Source organism: Neopsephotus bourkii, unplaced genomic scaffold, assembly GCF_033783945.1.
Source record: "Neopsephotus bourkii isolate Nb327-2 ecotype Australia unplaced genomic scaffold, CSIRO-AGI_Nbou_v1 NB_1863, whole genome shotgun sequence".
Classification (NCBI taxonomy): Eukaryota; Metazoa; Chordata; class Aves; order Psittaciformes; family Psittacidae; genus Neopsephotus; species Neopsephotus bourkii.
Window position 1 is genome coordinate 194,177 of NW_026902336.1, and position 19,745 is coordinate 213,921.

Here is a 19,745-nt window from a genome sequence, read left to right on the forward strand (position 1 = left end):
AAGCATATCTCACCATTTTTACTTACACACTCCATTATGTGGGTTAGACTGAAGAAACCCTCTTGACTCCTATCCTAGCACCTCTTTGGTTAAATGTGTACAATACTAGGCTATACCAGTATTTTCAGTTAAACCAAACCAGGAGTTTAAGTGAATCTGAGGCTCCTTGTTGCTGTACATGCTCACTCGTGGTTTCAGAGTCTGTGGACAGCTGCCAGGATGTGACTCAGAGATGTTTCTATGGTGCCTTAGAGGGAAGGCAACATGGTGACCCAGGCAGCAAGACAACTTCTCAGTGCTGAACTGGATTTTGAAATGAATGCCAAAATTAACAAATTTCCTCACACTGGGAGTATACGTTTGTCTGGAGCAGTGCCTGTACCAAGCACCTTGGCCTTCTCTGGACAAGCAGTTTCCCTCAGCCCTAAGCCTATGCACTTTTTTTTGCCTTATGTTTTCCATATCTTGACAAAGTATATTCTGTGTTCTGCCTCAACATCCCCCAGATTTTGAACTGAATACAGTTCTGAGACTTCCCAGCTAAGGAACTCCATGAAACTTCCACTTGGAGACTCTCGTTTTTTTCAATAAAGCTCTGTAACCTGCCATGCTGGGACATTAGCACCCCATTTTGCATTAAAAATAATCATAGAATCATAGAATGGTTTGGTTTGGAAGGGACCTTAAAGGTCATCTTAGTTCCAAGCCCATGCTGTAAGGGTGATGGATAATCCAGATATCCATCTTTTCAGTGGTAGGGTTGAAGATGAAAATTGAAATCTGGGAAGTTATTCCTGTAAGTTGTTGACATTTGTTTTCAGACTTACTCTGAAAATCTGGAAGAAAATTTTATGATCCTTTAAAGTCCAGCTCATGATACTGAAGCGCTTCTGATCAATCACAATGAACTCATCCTTGTTTTTGAGTCAAGTACTGCTTCCACCTGACAAACTGCTCTACCTAAGCAGTGGTGGCAAGGGAAAACTGAAGCTGCTGGAAGAGAGCACCTTCCTTATGTGCTGTGATGCTGTATCGTAATACTCAGCAGATGAATTCATCTATGGTGTATTGCAAGCTCCTAAGAGGGTTAAAGTCAGCCTTTCAGTGACTCAACCCTCCAGAAAGCGCTGATATTTTCCTTTGTGACAACCATGTATCAGGGTATACTCTCACTGTATACACGTACACTCATGTATCAGATGCCTCACCTCGGAGTGTTTGCGTTTTAACTTTCACTCTCCTGTTTCTTGCTATCCCTTTGAACACTGTAGCTCAACTATGCCAAAACAAATCATTCAAATTCTCCTCTGGATGGATCTTTTATTCCTTCTGGCAGACTGAAAGGAGCCTCCTTCAAATCTGAAACATTGCTAAAACCACAAAAACAATCTCTATCACAGAAAAGCCCTCTTGGATCCCTTCCTGTAAGTGATTTCAGCATGCTTTCTGCTGTCTCATATTTTGTCTGGTTTATTTTTTTATATGCATCTGATTTGCATCTTTATTTGCGTTTAGTATTGTGTTGGTTTGATGCATGTTTGATTCTGAACCCCACCACCCCCAGAAAACATATTACTTTTTTCCCCAATATATCTCATTACACAGAAAAGTGCTGTTAGGGGTCAGGCCAAATTCATCAGCAGCAGCACTGCCTATGGCTTACTCACATACCAGACATCAGCTACTCAATATAACAGAAGTAAGGGAGTGTCGCTTCCATGTCACATCTGAGTAGGTGCAGTATGCACACAACTAACTTTGCACAGGCAAGGAAGAAAGCAAGAGTGTGCTCTTTTTCCAACAGCATGACAGCCAGGCAGTCACCGGGGGTGCTTGTTATCTAGCTATTATCTACATCATCTAGCATGTAGCACCAAGTTTCTGGTGGTATCCCTAACATACAGCTCTTTCTTCAGTTCCACTTTTTGCATTACTATCCAAGGCAAAGACACACCTCTGACTTTTTCAACAAATCTCTACTAATGTTTTTTCCTTTGTGAGTGCTTGTTGCTTCCCTGTTTAATCAAGATCCCTTGTCTTTGTACTCTGGTGGAAAACCACTGTGAAATCTTATTGGTAAAACAAGTACATTCAGGGTCAAGCCCCAGCCAAATGCCAAATCAATGCAAATGACATTGTATACTCACAATTCAATTGACCTATTTAATCCTAAGGCTTCTGGGAAAATTATCTCATCTACGTTTGTGCCAGATAATAAAAAAAAAACAAACAACCCTGTTCTTTCAGCAGGAAGGAGTCCACCTGAAACCAGAATTGAGTTTTCATTGCATCTGATGATGATGATGACTGATCTGGAAAAGGCAGCATGAAACAGCCCCTGCCATGGTCCCAAACCAACCATGTGCTCAAGAAAATTCCACCATGGAATATCACTGGAAAACCCTTTTCCTTCGAGTCTCTGCAATGAAGGCACCTGTGAATGCTGTTAAAGATGATGATATTCCAGGAAGGTTGCCATGAGCTCCAGCACTTAATGGCACCTTTGAGAGGGAATCTGTGAGTAAGAGGAAACACATATGCCAATTGCTGGCTGAGCAAAAAAATACATAAGGTTTACATTAAGGAAAAAAGCATTCATGTCCTCTATAATACAGTAACAGCAGCAAAGAAGGATTTTGGACTTTAAGTAGATGCTGAATAATAAGCCTTTCTTATTTTGAGCGTTAACAGATGCTATAAAAACTAGCAGTTCTCATTACTCAGTGGCTGCCTTATAACTGTATGAAAGTTGTGCACATGAATAGGTAGTCTGAGAAATTAGAAATACTCATTACAAACGAGACACCAGGCTTATGCATATGTCCTTGGGTTTTAACAATCATTTTTTGTTAAAGTAATATTCAAGTTTCTGCCTACTTTTTGTTTGTTTTAAAAATACCATTTGCCAGGTGGGTTGCTGCCAATCAGAGTGCCCCAGTTTGGCTCTGGCAGGAAAGCAACTGCTTTGATGTATGGTTCCACAGCAGCCTGACCTAAGATCAGCATTGCTGTGCTGCTCCTAAAAGCAAAACTGTCAGACATATATTTGCTTCATTTTGGGAAAAGGACTGTAAGGGAGATGGTAAGATATAGAGCAGAAATGAGGGAGACAAGACTGCAAGAATACTCACACAGAATGGCTTAATAAAAGGTCATAGAGCAACAGTCTTTGTAGGGATGGTGCCTGCATGAAGTCCTGCTTCCTTTGAAGTGAAGGGCAAAAAGGAATCAGATTCACCCTGAAAACCTCCTCCTCATTTTTAACCCCCCCTGTTTCCTTTCCACACTGTGTACATAACCTTGGGGATTCAAAGCCTGGCTTTTTATCTGCAGATTTACACTGAGGAATGTGATGCTCAGCTCATGTGAGGCATGTGGACCCCAGATGGGTAGAAGCTGGCTGTCTAAATCCTGTTCATCCAGGCTTTCAGCTGGCTGATGTTCACAGCATGCACTGCAGCAGAAGCAAAGGGAACAGCACCAACCCCAGGAGCTCAGATCTGAGTCCACACCTGAACCCAAGGTTGTGTTCATCCTTACTGAATTACAGCTTTGACTCCAGTGAAGGATTAAGATGTGAGCTGTGGTTTACGAGGCCATCAGGGCTGGACTGCCTGAAAGCTGGTCCTACCATGAGTGCCAGCAGCCCGATATTCATGTACACATACAGGCTTTGTGTGTGCTGGCAGAGCCACCCTCTGCCGCTGGAATACTTTCCAAGGCCCACTGCTACTCCTGTGGATGGGAAGGGCAAAGAGGGATAGAATTAATGGAAAAGGGTAAGCAAAAATATACTATGAAAGCATTTGGAATATGTCAAAGGTAATTAAGATGCTGTTGTGCTTCACAGGACCCATGTCATGTTAGACACTTTTCGCTCTGTGCTATGTTATGAGAAAAGATGTAAACTCTGCTTTGTTGCAGTGTGCATATCCCATCATACATCCTATCACAGACTGATTTGGGTTGCAAGGGACCTCAAAGCTCATTCAGTTCCAATCCCTGCCACGGGCAGGGACACCTTCCACTAGACCAGGTTGCATCCAATCTGGCCTTGAACAGTGCAAGAGATGGGGCAGCCACAGCTTCTCTGGGCAACCTGTGCCAGTGTCTCACCACTCTCACAGGAAAGAACTTCTTATTAATGTCTAATCAAAATCTCCCCTTTGTCAGGTTAAAGCCATTCCCCCTTGTCCTGTCATTGCATGCCCTTGTAAAAAGGCCCTCCCCCTTTCTTGTAGGCCCCCAACCATGCCAGGAGACAGCTGGCTTCTCCCACTGGAACTGAAAGCATGAGTCAGCCCTGGTGTTTGGGTGCTTTGTCTCTTAAGCCAAAATCAGGTAAATCCAGGCACAGCAGCTGATGCCCTACTGTCACACAGTGACAACGCTGCCATGGAAAGGCTCTGTGCAGACCCTAACACTTCGGACACACAACTGCATGAACTGTCCTCTCCGGTGACCTCCAGAGGCCATGGGCAGTTGGTTAAGAAGTAAGGGAAGGTACTAGCAGCCAGCTGGTCAGAGGTGATTGCTCACCTCTGTAAGCTGGTGCCAGGAAGGTACGTGATGCCACAACACACCTTAGAGCAGCAGTTCCACTCTACACACCACAGGTCACTTGCTGACTAGGAGACTACTTGCCTTCCAGCACTGTTTTGCTTTTCACAGATGCAGGCTCCCTCTGGCTGGTGGGAAAGAGCTAAGCACAAGGCAGTCAGTATGTTATTGCTCACCACAGTCCAGAAAAAGTTGGGAATCATTCTCTGAATTTGTGTTTGTCCATATTGCTTGTTCGGTGCCTGAAACTTGTTCCACAGCAGCAATCTTGTGCCCTGTGGAAGATTCTGACTGTCCCAGGTAAAAGAACACTTTCAGGTGGTGAGAGGTGGGAAGCAGCTGTACTAGAGCTGCGCAGGACAAAGGCACTTGCTACAGATGTTGCTTGTTTGAAGAACAAAGAAGGAAAACAATGTAAAATTGACTTTTCCTTAATTTCCCCTTTGGCTTTGCTTGATGTCACATCTGAGGGCATAAATGTCTTCAGCATTAAAAATATAGTGCAGCTCTCCAGGTGATGGCTGTGAGACACAGTCTGAGGAACACTGGCACTGTCTGCTTCCCAGAGAAATCATCTTGAGATACCTTCCCTGCTTTCCCCTCTCCCCCACTATCCCCTATGCTCTCTACCTGTCTGGCTGCTTCCCTGTAACATTTCAGCCCTGAAGGAAGTCACCAGTTCATGGGTAAGTAACGCTGACTTCTGGAAACAGAATAAAATAAGGAATGTCAGAGGTCTGTGCTGGCTTCTGTGAGCACAGAACCTCTCCCCTGGGCATCCCCATCTGCATGGAAACCTGCAGTGATCTTCAGGAGTTTACATTCCCAGACATTAGCAGCAGTTTCATTATACTAGCTGAAGCAAGAAAGCTCTTAGCAATGCCACTACCCTTTGGGCTCTAGATCAGTCCTCACTGGAATGGAGGCCCAGGAGCTCCTCAGCCAAGCTGATGAGACCATTTTCTTCCAGGGCTGCGATGAGCCGTGCTATCGTGGCCTTCTGCCCCTCTGACTCCCTAAACCTGAGCAGCAGCTGGTAGGCTTGTTCATACAGTCCCTCTCGATCATACTCGAGAGCCAGGTTATCAATGACAGGATCACGCAGGGCCCGGCAGTTCTTCTGCAAAGAGCGGCCCACTTGCTTCCATTTCTTTGACACAAGCTTGGCAAACTTCTGGTGGTCGTCTGGTGTGAGCGTTCTGTTGTCTGAAAGGGACAGAGGGCAGGTAAAACACAGAGGTTCCACAGCTGATGTGATGCAGCTTGGCCCAGTCCAAGGTTTGCTCAGCATTCTGCGCAGCAGGGAGTCTGTTCAGTGTCCAAAGGACATCACTGAAACACTGTGGAGCTGCTCTGCTTCTCCTTGGTGGTTTAACACCAGGGCAGCACTGCAAGCTTGGAGCAGAAGTGCCAAAGCAGTGAAGATAAAGGGGATGCCATGGGCAGGGTTCATGTACATGTGTCTGTACTCCAACAGCATTCCTCCATCACTGGGAAGGGAAAATCAGCTGGAGTAAGCCTCACCACATAGTGTCTCCCTGCGCTCTCTGTGTAAGCTGCGCAGCTGTGCTCTCCATGTAGTCTGCCAGTCCAGAGCAGTGCTGGTGCCTCAGGTGGCAAACTGGAGCATGTGGTGACACACTTACCTGCTCATGGCCATCTGCCCTGGCACATCTAAGCCCCCTGCCTTGATTAGGCCTTTCCCTTAATGGGAAAACAGGTTGAAGGCTGACCTGAAGCAGTACAGCAATATCTTAGGACTACTGTAATTCCTCCCTTATGGGATGCCGGGAAACCCCTGATTTACCTGAGACCCCAATATGCTGTTACATTAATACTCCCTCTTGGGCTTTGAGATGAGGAAGACCAAGGGTGCTCTTGGTCAGCTCTAGCTACTCACCAAACTCTCGTCCCTGAAAGGTGAAGGTGACTTGTGGGGAAAGGGGGTTGCCTTGAGAAGGGCCAGGTAGAGATGGGGAGTTGAGAGATGTGCAATCTTTTACAGCCGTGTTGTTGTTGATGCTCTGGTGAACAATCAGGCTCTCGAGGCATTCCTCAAGCTCTGTGATCTCCTCATCCCGTAGACGGTCTGGCTGCAATGCAAACAGCATCAGTGACGTGTGCCAGGTCCATTGTCTTGTGAAGCCGTAGATGCTTAGCAGGAAGGTGCAGCTTAAGATGTTGGTGCCAAGAGAGGAGCAATGAGATAGCTAGAGTGCAGATTATAAACTGACTCAATAAGATACTCTAATGGAGTTCTGGCTATAAATGTGTGAATTTGAATTTGTAATGTGATACGACATAGGCAATTTTGCCCTCCTGAGTTTCTCACGTGCAGCAGTGAGCACTTACAAGTTGCACAAAGCTGGTACAAGTCCATGTTTATTTTCAGCAGCCTTCTGCAAGAATTAGGGTGCACCAGAGGCAGCATGGATTTCCTGCCTTACTCCACATGAGGATCAGACCCACAGAATACGGTGATGTGATCCAACAGCGCATGGCCACCAAAGCAGGCAGCTCCTGCTGCCCCTTCTCTCATTCTGTGCCTCTATTTCTTAAGTTCTGTTGTTCCTGGATCCAATCCAAGACAGTTTTTCTCACTAACCAAGAGAAAAGTAGTCTGACCTCCAAAAAACAGATAATAGGAAAAAGAAACATCAAAAGCACATGGGAAGAGTCAAACCTGGTGGCTGATCTGACTCAGTCTATTGTTTAGCTCACATACAGCAGGTACCCAGCACTGCCCTCAGACACAGATGCCTCTGCCCTGGTGTCATCTGTCTGACTGCTGCACTGTTAGGCACAAATAAGACTAAGTTCTCAGTTTGGGGAACTGAGAATAAGCCCATCTCCTTTGTCCAGTCAGATAGTTCAGCAGAGGAGGGAGCAGAAAGCAGAAGTTGACAAGCTACGGGATATCACATGTTTGGTCCAGGGCTGAAATGTTTGCATTTCATTCTCTGTGCTTGCAGAAAAGCAACCTGGCACAACATGCTCCTGTGCCTAATCTTCCCAAGCAGATGGTGCCTACCTATTTCCCAGCACCATCTGGAAGGAACTAGAGCTATAAGGTGTTGCTAGTTCCAGGTGGAAAAAAAGAGGAGAGGAAAAAGGCAATGAGTTTAATCACATCCAACTGCCTTGGTTGTGAGGAAAGATGTCAAGATCTTATTGTTCTTGCTAGCAGGATTAGAATGTTAGTGCCAAAGCGTGCGATGAGCTAGACTTCAGATGTTGCTCCCAAAGGACTTTGCCTTCAGAAGGGCAGCCAATTCCTGCTCGCAGCACATGCTGTGTCCCCCACTCTGTCACAAGTTGGTATAATGTGCAGACTGTTTGCACTCAGGCTCATTTCTAGGTGCAGTTGCCACCGCTGCTCTAAGGTGTGCGAGGTGGTGAGGAAGATGCTGAGCACTGGTCATTCCACACTCTGCCTGCCTTGCAGGTGTATTGAGCACACACTTCTTTGTGCTGTCAACTGCACCTTCTGTAATTTCTCATTTTAGCAGTGATAACACACATCTGAGCCACATTGTTATACACAGAAACCACAGTGATTTAGAAGAATCTCTGTAAGCAGTTTTAGGCTCTTTTCTGGTGAAGGTAGAGCTTACCCCATATTATAGCTGAGAACTGAAGGATAAAGAAGTCACCAAACCAGCACGCTGCAGCAGAGCAATATTTGCACCCATCTTCCTGAGTCTTGTGCTACTGCTCCTCATTGCTGCCTGTACTCCCTCCCTCTCCCACTCACCTTTTCTCTGTAGATACATTCCAGGCAGTGATTCTCATCCTTCAGCATGCTGTCGAGGTGCTCACTGCCAGCCTTCAGCTCCATTTCAAGAGGCACTGTACTTATGGCTAAGGAGAGCTGGAGGTGTTTCTGGAGGGACTCCTGGAGCTCTCCTTCCCGGTAGCTCTGCAGGAACCGGCGGCAGTTCTCCTGCTTGCAGAACTTGAGCTGGACTATCAGGTGCGGGTGGCTGCAATGCACTTTGAGCATGTCCACACCATTTATGCTGCCGGTGGAGTCTGGTGGGGAGAAGTGAGCAGAGTCACTATCACACATGAGACGGACAACCCAGACCCACTCCCATCCACCTCTAAGCCTGCAATGGAGCAGCTTTTGAATTGTCATCTCTGTGCTGATGTCCTCTGTAATTAAAAACCTGTGTGTAAAATCAAGAGGAAAGGATTAAGTTTTTGCTGCCCTGCCTCCATCCATCTCATGAAGTATGGTGTCCAGCTGAAGACCTATGGTGCTACACATCAGGTAATTATCTCAACACTGTTCATTAGGGGAGGTTTTAAGTTTGAGGTTCCATTTCCAGGACAGAAATGGTTACAGTAAACTGCTAACACAGGGAAGTTTTACACATGAAAATGCATATTCCAGCTGAATGCTCAGTCATTCTTCAGTCCTTGTGACTGGAGTTTTAAGAAGTGATGAAGGTCCTGGAAAGATACCCAGCATCTCCTCTCCACCCCATGCCTGGAGGTAACTTTTGGCTGGCACTGAGCCTTCAGCACCTCTCACAAATGGGGAATGATGGATTCAGCCATAAGAATTAGGCTGCTTGAGACTGGGCTTTGACTTGTTAAGCTGTTTTGCACAAAGAATTAATGGTAAAATCTAAGCAAGAAGCAGTCAGGGATGTACCCTCTGATATTTGTTAGTCCAGGGGGAGCACAAGCACCATGGACAACAGAAATCATCCAGCCTTCAGTCTCCCTTCTCCCAGCAAAATTTAATTTTGATCAGCTGTGCACATGACCTTGTCTCCTCAGAGATTTTATATGATGATGATGACAGTTTACAGTATGTGTTTCTCTCTTTTATGCAGCAGAGGCCTGTGTGAGGCTTCCTGTACTGCTTCCGGATCTGAATTAACCTCTTGGCCTGTTGTTGTCAGGGCTATATGGAGGTACCAGCAAAGACTTGCTCTACGTCAGGTATTTCTAAACCACATGTCATGGCATTCTTTAGACATGCTTGAAGGACAATAGTAAGGCAAAGCAGACTTGGGTGTTCCACATTAGGCAGAATAAGTGACCTGGCATTTAAAAGCATGTGATCTAACAGTGGCTTTACAGGGTTAACTGAGTCTTGGTTGTATCAGAAAGTCTAGTTTGGACCAATCGTGTAACTGGGACATGAAGCTAGGCACCTAGGAGAGGCATTTTAATTCACTGTCGCTGACTAGAAATGTCTTTTTATTCCTTTCTTCATGCTTTGTTTTTTGTGAGTGCTGGTCGAACAGAAGTTTCCATAACAGGGTAAGAGGGCTGGGAAGGGAAAAGCTGCACAGACATGGAAACCTCTGTGAATGCTGTATGAGAGAGCTGTGAAGCTACCTCAAAAGAAAGGACTTTGCATGCTTTTCTTCAAGAAACTTCTGCTTCAGATTTCATGTCCTTTTCAGGTCTGAATAAGCATCCTAGGATTTAGTGGTTTCATGGGCTTTAACATGTGAGCAGATTCACATTCCAATGACACAAAGCAGCCATAAATCGAGCCTAACAGGACAACTGTGTTCAGTCTCCTGCTGGTTCCCATCTTCAGATTGAGCTGCAAGATGAGAAGCCTTGTACTGGATAAACTAGCGACTTGGACAGGCTCATGATTGCCAGAAGAAATTACAGAACAGTTACACAAGCCCCATTAAACAACATGGGCTCAGCTGTGTGACAGGTAAAGAATACCAGGAGAATTTTTCTAGGCAAGTATTATAAACTCTTCAAATTACTATTATTCTGTGGTAAGCTTGGTGCAAAGGTGGATAGAGAAATATAGTTTTATGGCCATTTGCACCTCAAGTCCTTTTTTTTATGTAAACACGGTTATATACACTTGAAGCTAATGTGTTTGTGCCTCTTTATATCAAAAACCAGCTCAGTTGAACTTGCTAACACTGAGTTTAAAAATAAGCTTCTCAAAGCAGCCATTTCTGTGGTGGTACAAAGACAGGAAATACATCTTCTTTCCTAACCTTTTTCTCTCTTATGTTAATGGGTTTAAACAAACATTCATAAATGGAGGATAACTCATAGAATAGTTCAACTTGGAAGGAAGCCCAGGAAGTCTCTAGCCCAACCTCCCATGAAAAGCAGGATCAGCTCTGAGGTCAGACCAAGTTGCTCAGGGCTTTATCCAGTCCCATTCTGAAACCCCCGAAGGACAGGAAATACACAGTCACTCCAGGCAACTGCTTGACTGCCCTCATGGAGAAAATATTCTTTCTGTCTAGTGTCTACCTCTCTTGTTTCAGTTTTTGGCTGTTGACTCCCATTCCCTATGCACCACTATGAAGAGTGTGGCTCCATCTCCCCTCCCTGTAGGTACTGGCAGAGACTAATAGGTAGGTCTTCCAAAGCCATCTGTTCCCCAGAATGAAATGGTCCACCTCCCTCAGCTTTTCCTCACAGGACAAGTGCTCCAGCCCCCAAACATCTTGGAGGACCTCTGCTGAACTTGCTCCACAGTCTTTCCTAAATACAGTCAGCAACCATCTTTCCTTACTCAGGAGTATGAGACTGAAGAAAGGCTGTTATTACCTGAAGAGATGAGATAGTGTGACAAGGTATCAGAAAGGATGGGTACCTGCTAACGCCAGCTTCAGTGCCTTGAACACACTAGGTTTCTTCTGGGAGCTTTCGTAGAGAGATGGCAGAATGATGGTCTTGCACGTTGACTGGAGGAAGAGATAAGCACAGCCAATCCAAGGAGCAGAGCTGTTTGCCATCTTCAGCACCCTACAAAACACTCAGGTGAGCTGAGAGACCACAGGGAAAATGGCCTGATGCTGGGCAAGTGCTTACAGCACAGATTATGGGGATTTACCCTCATTTCCTAGAGGAGGAGGTGATCTTAAAGCAAGTGTCACCTTTGAGGAATTTACTCTTATTCTGTAAAGCACAGCACAGTGGGGCATGGTATCCCAAAGACTCATCAGTTCACAAAGCTCTGCTTTACTTTTACATTTTGTAGTCCACAGATAGTCAGAACCAAAAGATTTCAGTCCTTGTGCCTCTACCTGCCCAGTCAAGCTAGCAAAGTTTAAAGGTGCACAGTTGGGGTGCTTCAGGGGGCACCCAGCAGTCCTGATCTGGCACGTTCACAGAGACTGAAGCCCTAATGCAGGCAAAGATAAACCAAAACACTTTTTGGCTCAACTCCAAGGCATAGGTCCTGTCCCCTCTTTGACTGCTTGTGTGTGCCTCTGGCACACCATCAGACGCTTCCCCACAGGTACCCTTCCTTCCAGCTTTCTTCCCAGTTGTACAAACCCAACAACCTACTCTCGGCTGCCAAATATTGACAGTGTAACTGCTGGACATGACAGTGTCCCTCTCTTCAGATGCCCTTTAGCTTGGGGGTGCGAAGGTATTTTGTCACCAGGGACTGCCAGCCTGAGAAGGATGAGCTCCCATGGACTGTCTGTCCTCCAGATGGTAGCTGAGGCTGGGAACCATTGCCATCCTTTGCAGCATGTCCGACAGAGTACTGGAACATATGGCCCACCCTGTTTCCTTCCTAGAACCTTGAACCTGCGCCCAGAACAGGAGCCTTCTACTTGTTCAGAAAATACAGGAAATAACCAGTGAATCATAAAATTCACACTGAACATGGAGATGAAGGAGTGCCTGCAAGATGCAGGAGGGATTGTTTCCAGGCTGTGGACTACACAACACACAAGGTTTTTAGGAAAGCATCTCGTAAAGAAGAAAGAGGAGGACGCACTGCTGCTGCAGCTCAGGTTTGATCTGAGCTTCCAAACACCGGGAAGTGTGGGATCTGGGCACTCATCTCCTAGTGTCTCATAGAATGAAGGTAACAAATCTGAGTGACATCTTACAGACATGGAATGTTTAAAACATTTAACCCACAGATTGATTTATCTTTTCCAGTGCAGATGCCCCAGAGCTCCCAACCAGCGCAGAGGCATGTGCAGTGTGAGGACCCTGCTGCCCCTGTACCCCTTCCCCACACAGACCAGGCTCTTGCTCCTCAGCAGCTGCCTGGTTCCACTCGGCAATGCTGGGGAGCCTGGAAATGACACCAAAAACTCAGGTAAGGAGCCCTTTGCTGCTGTGCCTTGGCAGTGCTATCCCAGCAAGTGAGTTCTCCGGCCCATTCCCAGCCGGCAGCGGGGACCCTCGCTGTGGGTTTGAGCAGCAGCAGCGGTCAAACTGTTTGGGGGTGCTGTGGAAAAGCCAGCCCCAGGCAATACAGTGTGCGCTCACCGCTGCCTGCAGTCCTTTGCTGTCAGGCCGCTTCTCAATTCCTGTAACAAACTAAGAGGGGAAGGTAGAAGACCTAGGCGCTGGAGCAGCCACCGGCCCGCGGCGACAGCCCCGTTCTCCCGCTGCCCGCCTGTCCCTTCCCGGTTCGCTGCCGCTGCAGGGCCCCGCCGTGTGTCAGCGCCGCTCACCCGCCCAACGAACGCCCCGACCCCGCCGTGCGACAGCGGGGCAGCACCGGGGAAACCCGACCCGGCTCGGCCCGGCCCGGCCCTGCCCTGCCCTGCTCTGACCCGACCCGGCGGGACGCGTCCGGCCCGACCCACCCGGTCCCGCGTCTCCGGCCCCGGCCCTGCCCGGCCCCTCTCCCGCGGTAGCTTCGGGCCCGCTATCCGGCTCCGGGCGCTTTTACCTCCAGCCACCGCCGCTGCCCGGCCTCGGCTCCGCCACTTCCGCCTCTGCGAGGCGCCGCCCGCTGCTCTGCACGTGGGCCGGGCGGGGTAACGGGGAAGCAGGGCCGGGGGAACGCGAGCAAGCCTGGTGCGGGGCGAGTGTGCGGCCCCACCTCCCGTGCCAGCCCTGCGGGGCCGGCCCGGCCCGGCGGCGGCGGCGCTGTGTGCTGGAGAGGCCTGAGCCGGTCCTGCCGTGCCTGGACACCTCCGGGTCTCCACGCACAAGGCTGCAGATCACCCATCACCCTGTAGGTGAGGATCTAGAAGATGGTTAGAAAGGGCTCTGGTCAGAGAGCTGAGCCCGAGTGGGGCTGGCTGCGTGCCCCTGGTCCTTAGTGATGGAGGAAAACGAGGTGTTGGGATAACCTCTGTAGCTTGTGGCTGATGGCACTGCAAGGCTGATGAGTCCCAGCTGGCTCTCGCCTGCTTTCCCCCGTGGCACTGCTAAAAGAGTGAATGGTGAAATGAAGATCGGTTGGGTTAATCAGCCCTGAAAGAAGTTCAGCTATTAGACCATCCATTTCCTGGAGCTCACCTTTAAAAGGTGTTCTCAGATAATCTGTAACTGCAGCATCTGTAACAGCATCCAGAGTGTGCTCAGGAGGGGAGAGAGGTTCATGGTGTGGAGTTTCCTTCTCCAGACAAACCCATCAGGCTCAACAGGACACTTCTGTCTAAGAGTGCAGTGGGTGAAGAAGGAAAGCTCCCAGTAAAAAGGAACAGGGAGTCTGGCACTGTTTATGGGAGCAGCACTGATGGGAAGGGACCTCTGGGACCCTCCTGAGCAAAAGCAGAGGTGATGCTGAGCTCTGCAAGCAGGTGGGGACATGGGCCTGGCCCTTGTGTTGCTCCCAGAGGAGCTGTGAGGTGATGGTGTTAACATGGTTGCTGAATTCTGCTGGGTGTTCTGGTCTAGTCCTTCCTGCAGTGATACCTGCAGGATTTCCCTCCTCTTTCTGAGCCAGCTGAGGCTGTTAACTCCACAGTGCTCCTCTGACAAGCTGAATGCACAGGTAGAGAGCATAAAGCAGCTTTTCTCGAGTCCATGAGAGGTTCAATAGTGAGCAAAGCAAGGAGCTGAATTTGGGTCTCTGTTGGTGAGCCTCTGTTAGCAGTTTCCTGCCCAGGCTGTGTTTGTCTTGCCTGGAGGCCCTCCCGCAAACAGAGGGGTAACAGCAGCAGCTCTCTTGTTTGTCCCCAGCTGGTGAGGGCCTGAGGCCAAGTTTTGTACCTGCATGTTTGCTGCTGTCACTCTGGCTCAGCAGTCAGTTTGTGACGGCTCTCCAGAGAGCTGGCATTCAAACAGAAGTGGAAAGCATTCTAAAATATTTCTTGTATATACATATGTGTATGTAATACATATAGATTTAATGCTATTTTACAACAACAGTATTTTAACAATATAAGCTCTTTTGATTGTCAAAGCAAAAACTTCACTGAAAGGAGTTAATCCAGGCTGGTCTCTTGGGTGCTGTGGTTTGCAGGGAGAGGGGCAGGCAGCACCCACCAGCCCCTTAAGCAGCAGCACTGCCAGTGCTTCTGAGTTTACCTGCTGAAAGTTCAAGAAGCAATACATGAGTTCATGCATTTAAGGGTTAATGAGGTTAAATGAGCCCAGATATCCCAACATTCCCCCACAAAAGCAAGCCTGAAGCAGCTCCCAGAACCAGGTAGGAAGTACAGGGTGAGGTGCTGCATCACCCGCGCAGGTCCCGCAAGCATTTTCTCTATGAAGGTAATGTATTCTGTATATATGAGGGGTCAAAAACCTGAAAAGGTGGCTGCGACCTGAGTTCCTCTGTCTCTGGTGAGTGACGGCTTTCAGGGAGCAACCCACTGGGTGAAGTCCAAGTGTTTGATAAGCACTTGGTGTTTCACCCTGTTGCTTTCCATGTGGGAAGGAAAGGTTTCAGGTTGGGGGCTGGTTGGGCTCAGCGGGACTTGTGTGTCGAGATGCAGTGGTGTGTCTTCATGGAGAATCCTTGGCTGGGGCAGGACAAACTCCCCTTAAGCTGGCAGCTGCAGTGTGGAAGAGTCAGTGCTGGGGCCCTTCAGGGAAGTGGGGTGTTAAGTGGGGTGGGTATGGGTGCTGGAGCAGTAGGAGGACGGGGTGCTCCCATCGAGGAGAGCACAGCGTCCGGGCAGGGAAGGGGCCTCTCTCCCTGCTGTTATTTTTAGCATCTCCTCCTCCGCTCCTCCCTCTGGGGCGCAGCCGGAGCTGGGAGCCGCGGGCAGCCGGCACAGAGGAAGAGGGGCTCTGCTCCAAGAGGTACGAGAGCTGTGCCCTTGCCGCGGGTACTGGCGGGGGTGCCGTGGCGGGGACGCTATGACGGGGGCTTCGCTCACAGCGCTGGGCATCTCGCCTGAGCACAGCACCGCCTGTTCCTGCCTGGGCCGCGGCCGCTCGCTCCCAGCCTGCTTCCTTGTGCTGAGAGCTGACGAAGCTCAGCGCCGCGGCCAGCAGCAATCCCCGGCCCTATGAGATCCGAGGTGGTCCGAACCCTGCCGTCCTCACCGGGCAGGCACCCAGGTTGGAACTAAGCCAAGGCACCGCACTGGCCGGCCATTAACTGTGCTTCTCAGTGACTGGGTCATTTGCTTCATTAAAGTAGCACTAATAATTTTGTCTTTCTGCCTGCCTTCCTGCTCTCAGGCCATGTTTTTAAGCTTTTCCAAGCAATCACTACATCACTCTTACTTTCTAAGAGAGTCAAGGTCCTTTTTGCATGGCTCCAAGGGCTCAGGCTTTAAGGAAAAATATCATAGTGAAAATTAAAGGAGCTGAGCATGTGAAATTTCATGTAGGGCAAAGAGCAGTTTAACATTTAATCACATGGTTTAGCCGTGGACTTGGCAGTCCTGGGGTAATGGTTGGAATTGGTGATCTTAAAGGGCTTTTTCAGCCTGCCTGAGTCTATGATTTTGAGAGGCATGTATTACAGGCAGTGTTAAAAGCAGCTAAAAGTAGGAAAGTCTGAGGTGATTGTCAGAGAAAATGCTAAAACAAGTTCCTGGGAAGGAAGCAGGACTGTAGCCCTTGGCTGTTGTAGCTCTCGCTGGGTGGAAAGGGGGTTGTCACTGATACGATGGTAGATAAGATAGCAGAGCTGCTATGCTCCTGCCACCTCACACTCAATGAGTCACACTTCAAAGCTATTCTAGAAAAATGTGCAGTTGTGTTCCTCCCTGCATTTTGCTTTCTGCATCATTATTCCCTACTTCCTTCATGGTTTCAACTCTTTTCCTGCTTCGAGAATATCTAGAAGTGCATGTTTTCATTCAACTGAAGCCAGCGATGCTGAGATAATGCTGTGATGCCAGGCACTGGGGCTTCAAAAGCAGGAGGGTATGCCATCAAACTCAGATTGAGATCCACACTCCAGTGCTAGCCTAGGAAGGGGAGTGTTCGCATTAAAAAAACCCTTTGAAAAAATATGTCATGTTGATGGTTTTATTTGTGGGGGAATCCAGAAGATGGGTACAACACACTTTGGAAGAAGGCGAATGAAGAAGTTAGGTAGTCTGATGCTACAAACCTCAGCCTTCTTCCCAGGCATTTAGTCTTCTGCATTATATTTCACATGAAAGGTTGATTTCTGAGAACTGGGTTCACAGTAATAAAACATTTTTTTTCAGACTTTCAGATCTCATCACAGACAAGAACCATTGTAATTCAGCTGCTGGTCTCTACAATAGGCCTCCTGCATCACTGTCAGTAAAAAATGGGTATGTGAGGCTGTTTTCTCCTGTAAAGTATCACCCAGCTTCTTAGGACTGGTTGAAAAAACTGTGCAAAACAACTAGTCAGTAGATTCCCTCTTTTTTTGTGTGTTCAATTTAAAAATTCAGTGGAATTTCAAAGTGGAAAAACTTTTGACCTCTTTTGTGATCCAGCTGCAATGGTTTGATGTGTTAAATAAATCCTAATGTGTGTCTGTCTTTTCTTGTTTTGTTTTTCTGAACAGAGACTTTTGAGAATTAATTGCAGCTTTGGAAGTTTCTCCCGCTTTTACTCCTGGCTGAATCAGGAAAATGCCTGCTTCAGTTCCAGAACTGGGGAACTGCATTCCAGAAGAAATCCTTATCCAGATTTTCCATTATCTTTCTCTTCGAGATAGATACACAGTCTTCCAGGTGTGCAGACAATGGGCTGCAGCTGTATCTTCTAGCTCTGTCTGGTACTTCACAGAGATCAGGTAAGAGGAATGGGGTTCTAATGTCAAAGTATCTTTGCAGGTGCAAGTAGATCATTGTTTCCAGTGATTGTCAAACATTTGCTATGACATTATTGACATTGTGATTTCTATGTGTGATGATATTACCTTAAATGTATAACACCTGTTTATATACAATGGAGAAAGTTGTGTTATGTGCTGTGTTTTTTCAGTTGCTGCTAATGGTTTGAGTTCTGTGGGAAATGTTACATTCTTAGATACCTTGTTCCAAGTTGCTATTTGTAAATGACAAGGGACAAAGTTACTGAATTGTTATCCTTCTCCTGATACTTCTGATGGGTCTTTCTGGGAACTGACTCTTCTCACCTCCTGACTCCTTCAGTGTTTGGCCTCACAATGACCCTCCAGGCAACAAGGGTGAAGAAACGCCTGGGGGATCTTGTTGATGTTTGCAGAAGCACTGGTAAAGAGGAGCATCTGCTCTGTGGTCACCAAGCTCAGCATTCACAGTGGCTGAGAGTTTGTTTTCCCTTCCAGCTGTGATTCAGAGGATGAGGAAGCCATGCTGCAGAGCCTGCTCCAGTTCCTCAGCCAAATTAAGCACTTGAAGATTGTGTTTGACCAGTCCAAGGAGGTCAACCGGAAGAATGTCACACGCATCTTGGATGTGTTGGCGAAGCAGAACCACAAGCTGCAGCAGCTCTGCATTGTGTGCCATGGGGAGAACCCCTATTTCTACTCTGGCCAGGACATTCTACAGAGCATACAAAATATTTGTGACACTAAAAACCAGATGGATCTTCAGCACATTGATTTTCGGCAAATGCCTTTCACTCTCAATGGTGAGCTTGTTGAGCTCTTAGCTACCACTAACCCAAACCTGCACAGTTTGTTCATCAACAACCGCACTCTGGTGTGCAATGTGGCTCCAGACACCATTAGGAAAGTTCTCAGAGCATGTCCCAAACTCTCAGCCTTGGGGGTTTACTATGCCAGTTTGTCTGACAGTGTATTTGAGGAGCTGCTCAAGCCTGAAAGAGCAACTTTCACCCATTTAGACATTTTCTGCGAGCGTCTGGATAAATATATACCAGTGATCTCAGAAGAGCTCTGGGCTGCTGTAAGCCAAAAGCATCCTCGACTCTGTGTGGACATAGAGTTTGATCATACAGTCCCTGCCTGCAAAATACCATGCATCCTAAAGCTGAATATACCCGTGAGCACACTGCAACTTAACACCTATAATTACATGGTAAATCAGATTAGGTTTGTCACCCAGAACTACAGCAGTACTTTAAAGAAGCTGACGCTGCAAACCACCTCCTCGGAGGACTTAAATTCATCTCTAGTGGATCTGGCTAGACAGTGCAGAAATCTGTTGGAGATCCACTGCTACTGCGTGGTCAGCCAGGAGGTGGTAGAAGCATTCCTCACGCACTGCCCCAGTCTGAAACAGTACACTCTGAAGGTCACCAAGGAACGGCACCCCTGGAAACCAGTAACAATACAGTGACCAGTCTTTTTAGTTCTGTTTCTTTATGTAGCACGAAAACCAGATTCACCCTTTGCAGGTTTTTACTGAGGAGCTCAGTGAAACTTCATTTCGATTCTACATTTTAAAAGAACCTCTAAGTCAAGCACTTCATGTCAGGCACCCAGCAACCACTTAAATAGGCAGTTGAGGAAGTGGCAGCATCAATGCAGCCGTTTCCTGCCCAGTGGGGTACTTCGCCGTGGAGATTCAGTGAGCTATAGCAATGAACTGTGGTCATCTGATGGAAAGTCCATTCTAACCTTTAATTCCTCTTTTAGCATTTCAGTGATGGGGAGCTCACCTGTTATCAGGTAACTTCCAGCTTGGAGGGATAGAACAGGAGATGAATTATGTTAGAAAATCCAGGCAGAAGAAAAAGCACTGAAGGAAAACAGTTCACCAGGTAGTAATAAAAGACATGTAGTCTGCAAATTTCCTTGTCCATCTTGTCTTTCTCTTGCTCAGAAATGCAGATTTCCGGGTTGTAAATTTGAATGCAAACACCTTTGCTTTTATTACATTGTTAGTATTTCTCAGGAGAATCAAGAGAACTAACAGTTTTTGCATCTGATATCTGCGTTCACATGCAAGTTACCTTGCCTCTGAATTAGGAGATGTGTGTGTTGGTCTATTGTAACAAAAATTTTGGTGAATGCTAGTTTCTGAGTTGAAATGACCGTGCAATAAAGCTACACTGGGAGCACATATTTAGAGCTACCTAAAGCATTTATAATAACAACAGTAAGAAGAAATAATAAAAATAAAAATATTGTCAACATCTAG

The 19,745-nt window shown here is 47.3% G+C and overlaps 2 protein-coding genes across 6 annotated transcripts; one reads left to right on the forward strand and one right to left on the reverse strand.

Moving 5' to 3' along the window:
• Positions 1 to 4,054: 4,054 nt before the first annotated feature.
• Positions 4,055 to 13,679, reverse strand: TRADD (TNFRSF1A associated via death domain). Of its 2 annotated transcripts, none has more exons than XM_061344101.1 (5): positions 13,620 to 13,679; positions 11,162 to 11,313; positions 8,315 to 8,592; positions 6,461 to 6,653; positions 4,055 to 5,766 (listed from the first exon to the last, which is right to left on the reverse strand). In XM_061344101.1, the coding sequence occupies exons 2-5, from the start codon at positions 11,301 to 11,303 to the stop codon at positions 5,465 to 5,467; spliced, it is 915 nt and encodes a 304-aa protein (XP_061200085.1). In that variant the 5' UTR covers positions 11,304 to 11,313; positions 13,620 to 13,679; the 3' UTR covers positions 4,055 to 5,464. The 2 variants fall into 2 exon arrangements, with proteins under 2 accessions (XP_061200085.1, XP_061200086.1); XM_061344102.1 differs by lacking the exon at positions 13,620 to 13,679 and adding an exon at positions 13,214 to 13,358.
• Positions 12,613 to 19,744, forward strand: FBXL8 (F-box and leucine rich repeat protein 8). 4 transcript variants are annotated; one of them, XM_061344096.1, is made up of 3 exons: positions 12,613 to 12,631; positions 17,219 to 17,449; positions 17,966 to 19,744. In XM_061344096.1, the coding sequence occupies exons 2-3, from the start codon at positions 17,286 to 17,288 to the stop codon at positions 18,939 to 18,941; spliced, it is 1,140 nt and encodes a 379-aa protein (XP_061200080.1). In that variant the 5' UTR covers positions 12,613 to 12,631; positions 17,219 to 17,285; the 3' UTR covers positions 18,942 to 19,744. The 4 variants fall into 4 exon arrangements, with proteins under 4 accessions (XP_061200080.1, XP_061200081.1, XP_061200078.1 ...); XM_061344097.1 differs by lacking the exon at positions 12,613 to 12,631 and adding an exon at positions 15,137 to 15,287 and having other exon boundaries at positions 17,372 to 17,449; XM_061344094.1 differs by lacking the exon at positions 12,613 to 12,631 and adding an exon at positions 15,138 to 15,287.
• The last annotated feature ends 1 nt before the right edge of the window (position 19,745 follows it).

Coding starts and splice junctions, on each gene's coding strand:
- TRADD (XM_061344101.1), bottom strand. CDS start 11,303: ATGGCAAACAGCTCTGCTCCTTGGATTGGCTGTGCTTATCTCTTCCTC. Junction 6,654..8,314: donor AATGTATCTACAGAGAAAAG/GTGAGTGGGAGA, acceptor TTTGCATTGCAG/CCAGACCGTCTACGGGATGA. Junction 5,767..6,460: donor CTTTCAGGGACGAGAGTTTG/GTGAGTAGCTAG, acceptor TGTCCCTTTCAG/ACAACAGAACGCTCACACCA.
- FBXL8 (XM_061344096.1), top strand. CDS start 17,286: ATGCCTGCTTCAGTTCCAGAACTGGGGAACTGCATTCCAGAAGAAATC. Junction 17,450..17,965: donor TGGTACTTCACAGAGATCAG/GTAAGAGGAATG, acceptor TTTCCCTTCCAG/CTGTGATTCAGAGGATGAGG.